A 5,960-nucleotide genomic window follows, 5' to 3' on the forward strand; every position below is an offset into this window, starting at 1 on the left:
GAGAGCTATGATACTGAAAGTGGTTTTGAAGATTCTGAAAATAATGATGTTGCCAATGCTGTGGTGCGCTTCATTACCAGATTCATAGACAAGGTTTGTACTGAAAGTGGAGTTACACAGGATCACATCCGAAGTCTTCATTGTATGATACCAGGTATGAGGAACCATGTTCTTGTCTTGAACTCCTCTCAGGGAGATAATTTATTCTGTCTCAGAAAAGATACCTTAGTTGTATACATGTGTGTTCTTTTAAGGTGAAAATGAAGAGTTTGTTAATCTAATTTTAGTCACTATAGTGGGTTTTCTGGAGGCAAGTTTTAGAATGGATAAGCTGTTTTGTTAGTTTGTTTTATTCTTGCTGTATTATGCTCATTTCGGGTGGCATTTATTCCCTAGGTATTGTAGCCATGCACATTGAGACTCTGGAGGCTGTCCATCGAGAAAGTAGGAGGTTGCCACCAATACAGAAGGCAAGTATTTCAGGCTGCTTATTCTGCTTTATAGCTGTGAGAAATACAGTCAGTTTGACAGCTTCAGCTTTCCTTTTTTCTAACGTATTTGATAACCTTTGAAAAGTTCGAAGTATGCCTAGAAAACTAATAATTTCAACAGATAAGCAGCTTTTCTATAATTGTGTGAAATACATACCAGAGAAAATACTGTAGCTCAGCCAAAGCTCTAAGTAAAAACAAGCTGCTATTCTATGTACACTGGTGATTTAACATCCATTATCTGCTGTGACCCCAGCTTTAAATCAAGGAGCAATTTAACCAATAAAGCTTTTTCTTTAGACGGAAGAGTAATTAACTAATCAAAACCTTTTCTCCCTTATCCTTAATCCCTATAGCGTAAGAGTAAATTGTTCACTTCTGATCATGAATAATGATAAAAGATCTATAATATTCTAAGAGTGGGGAAGCAGTGATTGACCAACCAATATAATTTATCCCTTCTTACAGGGTTCTTGAATCAAATAAAAAAGGGAGATGAGTACCCTGTCCCAGAGGATTATTAATTTTCTGTAGGTGGAGCATCTCTTCCAATTTAATAGGCAAAATCTGGTTATAGAAAAAAAATTGCTCTTGAATGGAAATCTTCCTAGGCTACACTGAATTTGCAGAAAATATTCAGTCCTGCTCCTTCAAACTAACTTTGCCAGATTTGTTATAAAATGCTGTTGCAATAATCATAGGCAAAATGTATTATTTGAAGTTATATTGTATTTGTTATGTTGCAAGTTTTTTGTTGTTGGTTTTTTTAATAAAAAAAAATACCTTTGGGTTCAGCCCAAGATTCTACGACCAGATTTGCTGCCAGGGGAAGAGTTTGTGTGTGAAGGTCTCCGTGTGCTCTTGGATCCTGATGGCAGAGAAGAGGCAACTGGAGGATTGCTTGGAGGACCTCATATTCTTCCTGCAGAAGGAGCTTTGTTCCTTACTACATACAGAGTTATATTTAAAGGCACCCCTCATGATCAACTAGGTATGATGTTTGTTATGAGTGTCAAAATAATATGTTTTCCAGTAGCCATGGAAGGTTAACTTATTTATTAATTGTTGTTATTTATTGTTTTATTATTTTAATGTATATTAGTTTTAATGTTTCCAAGCCACACAGAGTTGTCTCTGACGAGATGGGTGGCACATAATTTTAATCAATCAATCAAATAAATAAACAAACACTCAAATTAACTAACTTCCAATCCTACATTCCATTTATACTGCTTCTAAAATAAAATTCATACAAAAGTAAGATTTGTATCAAGATTTTTAACTGACTGTTTTACTCAAGATAACTTTCTGCAACCCTTACAGTTAATTAAATGCAGAATTGGTATAGGTGTTCTTGTAATAAGGTATATTATGTTCTGACTGTAAAGTGGACATGCTATTTATGATATTCTGTGATAGATTTGCAAGACCTGAAAGTAAAATTGTCCCTATCTAGAATCGTTTGACTCTGTGGTTAGTGGAATTCCATTATTACTAAGTACTAGTCTAATTACACTGGGGCTTGATATTTACTATGGCCATAAACCAGCATAGTTTTCTGTATATGCATTTTTTAACTATTAAAATAAGTCTGTCATTGACGTCAAGTGAGTTTCAAAACATTGGTGCTCACTTTTAAACCTTGTATATCTTAGAATATAAGATACATTTCAAGAGCTCTCTTCCATCTGCTCTGTCCAAATGAAGATAGGCTGATGAGTATTTTAAAAAAGAGACTTGCTTAGTGCTAATAAGAAGGCCTATGTGTAAATGTCACATCATTATATTTTCAATCCCATGGGGATATTTTACCCTTTTAGATTGTATCTTTATTGGGTCTGTATTAAGTTAGTATGTTCATTTTTGCGTGTATTGAATGTATTGTTTTCTTCTTTCCTGTGCTGTTGATTATTTATTTTATTTTTCTCTCTTTCCCCTTTTCTTGTTCTTTTTCTCTCTCTCCCACATATACACACAAACAAAAATCATTTTTGATACTTCACTTTCATAATAAGAAGCACCATCTCCTAGCGTATGCTTATTTAAGTGAATATATGATTCTAGAACTAATAGTTGTTAGCCAGCATCCATTTCTTTAATCTCATAACAGTTAAATACACATCAAGATAATAGAAAATGGCTTGGTAATTTCCTTCCTTCTCAGACTTATATATTGTATTTCCTTATGATGATTCAGATCATTTACAGATGGCTTTTTAAAAAATCTTGTCTGGTTACATTATTTAAAATAAAATTAAAGCTTAATATTTATGTCTTCAAAAGATAAGGGATTTATTTTTTATTACAAAACAAGGAAATTGATGTTAAATATTTAGGCAGAGTGCTATCCACCAGGATTCCTTGCACTCCCTAGTGGTATTTTTTTTTATAAAAGGGAATTAATAATAGTATACTATTTCAAAATGCCATGAGAACAAGCAATGTGAACAAACACAAAAACATTTATCTTAGAAATGAGAAAAATAACAGCATTCCTTGATTAGCATTATTGTTATTTAAATGTAGCTGTACTTTTTTGAGGATAAACATTCTATTGTGCAGTTTCTGTGGGTTTTATAAAAATAAACTCCAATTACTTCTAGACACCGTGGAAACAGTGGTAGAAGTGATGCATCAATATTTTTCACCAGTGCTTAGAATGAGAAACTGTGTAATAATATTTCTACATTCAGAATAATAGGGATAGTTTTTACTGGCATGGTTGTGTCTGATGTTCACTATTTAGCAAATATGTGCCAGGAAAAGACAGTTTCTGAGATATAACAAATAACAAGGGTGACATCACTGGCCTTGCAGAATTGTTTAAAATAATGCAGGAAATATAAAATATATGATCTTTATGAGGAATGCTGCTGCAATATATTTTTTGCCTGAAGTAGAACTAAAAATTGCATCTACAGTTCACTTAGCAAAGCCAGAAGCCCTATGTCCAGACAGATTATTTTGACCCATGAGACAGGAAATACCATAAGCAACTATTCTTGTTGTCTCTTCTTGTCTTGTCTGCTAGATGAAAGTATAGTTCAGCTGACTAAAAATAGCTACTTCTGGGCAGCAGGAAATATCAAAACAGTACAGGTACAAAACTCAGTAAAGTTATAGAAATAGTAAGGATCAGTATTCCTGATTCTACCCTGTCTGGTTTGTCTGTTGATAAATACATTTCTTTCAAAGAGTAAAGAAACTCTTTTAATAAATATTAAGAAAACAGTACAACCATTAGAAGTATGGGGGAGGGTAAAAAAAATAGATCAATACACTAGGTGTAATTTATCTTTCCTTGAGATTTTAATTCCTTTAGCTTCGCCATAGGCCTTTTATGTGGTCTGATTTCTTCATGTATGAATATATCTTTCCAGTTACCTTACTTGATCCATGATGCAATGTTTCTCTCCTGATATTCTTAGTTGGAGAACAAACAGTTATTCGGAGCTTCCCTATTGCTTCAGTAACAAAGGAGAAGAAAATTACCATCCAAAACCAACTTCAACAAAGTATGCAAGAAGGGCTGCAGATCACCTCAGCTACCTTTCAGGTAAATAGAATATCAAAACCTCATAGGTCAGAATTATTCTTGTTTTGAAAGTCCTGTTGATTTCAAAGGCCTTTCTTTTGTAACTACTCTGGATATCTTGAATAAGAAAGAAGAATATAAACTAATTGAGTTATGTGCCAAAGTAGTTTTTTAAAAATTTGTGAAAGTGGACACCTGACTGCACAAAACACTTCTGCCTGCTCTTTGTTGCCTTTTTGCTCCAGCTTATCATCCTGAGCAGAACTGACAACATTCTCCTGAGATACTTATTAGAGAAATATATTAAGAGACCAAAGAAGGGAAGTATAAAACTTATTTTAAAAGAAAAATAAGCAATAAAAGAATCTCTTTTCCTTTGTTATGTTACAGTACAGTTAGTTTATAGCACAAAAGATAACGTTCTACTGGACAAATTGTGAATCATTGTCAATGAATTCACTGACAAATCAGTAAATCCCTGGGGAACAGAAGCTGAGACAACTTCAACATTATACAATATTAAAGACACATAATCCAGCAAATTTGAATGCTTACTTATTATTTATGTTCAGTTGTCTACAGATTCATAATAAGAAAATAGTTCGCTTAGATTCACACTGAAACATACAATTTGATCCAAGGTGCTTAAACCTTCATATGCAATTGTATCACTCCACACATAGGTTTTTAAAAGTGGGTGAGAAATAATATAGTCCTATTATAATACATAATCCTGAAACAATATATTGCTAAACCTAAAATATATTACTGTATAGCTTAAATGCTTCTTTTAACTATAAGTTTAAATGTTATTAATTATAAAAATGTTAAAAATGATATATTTAAAACATATTCTTGTTAATTTACATGCAGTGTATTTTTAAAATGATATATTAAGATTTAAAACCTTACAATGATGTTTAACTTAGCAATACTATTTTCTATTGCCCTAATGCCAAATATCCTAAAATCTCTTTATCTTTTATATTTCAGTATTTATACTTTACTTTCTCTCATTACATCTTTTTATTTGCAGCTGATCAAGGTAGCTTTTGATGAGGAAGTGAGCCCTGAAGTTGTGGAGATATTTAAGAAGCAGCTGATGAAGTTTCGCTATCCTCAGTCCATCTTCAGTACTTTTGCTTTTGCAGCTGGCCAAACAGCACCTCAGATCATCTTGCCAAAGCAAAAGGAGAAAAACACTTCCTTTCGGTAATGATTTCCCCTTTTATTTATGTGTCACATTTATTAGAAATATTCTTTTAATATTTTAGTGTAGAAATATAGAGTGGCATGATGGCCTAGTGGTGAAGATGCTCGCCTCCTACTCGGAAGTTTGAGAGTTCAATCCTAGGTAGCGGCAGATGTTTCTGTCTCAGGGCGCAAAGAAAAGATGTCTGCCACAAACTCAGCATAGGTGTCAGGAAGAGTATCCGGCCAATAAATGCTGAGCTCTATCCAGTCACCCCGATTCTACCCAACTAGGAACTACAGGATTGTAAAAAGGGGGGAAAATGTTCTTAATTTTAGTTGATTTCGATTTTATACCAGGCTTTAACAAAGGAGGTAGTGCCATATGCCTGAAATAAAAATGAAATTATGGTGAAAATGAACAAGTAAAATAATAGTGCATTTACTGTGATCAACCCACACTTCTGTATTTCTGATTATTGAAAGAGGAAATGCATTCTGAATGTCTATTTAAGGTACACACATGAAAATGGTTTGTGAAAGCTAAACTCGTGGGCATAATAGCAGGCATGGGGGCTCCACAGTATACCACTCATTGAAATAAAGCTCAGCACAAACATATTTTGGAGGAAAGAGGAGAATATACAGTTGCTAGCATTCTCTTTCAGCAAAAGTACAAATATTTTTACCTTTTTTCTGAATTTAGCACTCTTTCAAAAACAATTGTAAAAGGAGCAAAACGT

General features: G+C 33.3%; 1 protein-coding gene across 1 annotated transcript; it reads left to right on the forward strand.

The window, feature by feature from the left end:
• Nucleotides 1-584: 584 nt before the first annotated feature.
• Nucleotides 585-5,242, forward strand: LOC107301435 (myotubularin-related protein 13). The gene is made up of 4 exons (XM_015830660.1): nt 585-635; nt 1,287-1,482; nt 3,920-4,047; nt 5,063-5,242. Exons 1-4 carry the CDS (start codon nt 585-587, stop codon nt 5,240-5,242), a joined length of 555 nt encoding a protein of 184 aa, XP_015686146.1.
• Nucleotides 5,243-5,960: the final 718 nt, after the last annotated feature.

This window comes from Protobothrops mucrosquamatus, unplaced genomic scaffold (genome assembly GCF_001527695.2).
Source record: "Protobothrops mucrosquamatus isolate PMUCROS unplaced genomic scaffold, P.Mucros_1.0 scaffold12708, whole genome shotgun sequence".
Classification (NCBI taxonomy): Eukaryota; Metazoa; Chordata; class Lepidosauria; order Squamata; family Viperidae; genus Protobothrops; species Protobothrops mucrosquamatus.

What these genes read in the sequence shown, in the direction of transcription:
- LOC107301435 (XM_015830660.1), top strand. Translation starts at nt 585, where the DNA reads ATGCCTAGAAAACTAATAATTTCAACAGATAAGCAGCTTTTCTATAAT. An exon ending in AGCAGCTTTTCTATAATTGT is followed by an intron (nt 636 to 1,286) that starts GTGAAATACATA and finishes CTTTGGGTTCAG; the next exon opens with CCCAAGATTCTACGACCAGA. An exon ending in TCACCTCAGCTACCTTTCAG is followed by an intron (nt 4,048 to 5,062) that starts GTAAATAGAATA and finishes TTTTATTTGCAG; the next exon opens with CTGATCAAGGTAGCTTTTGA.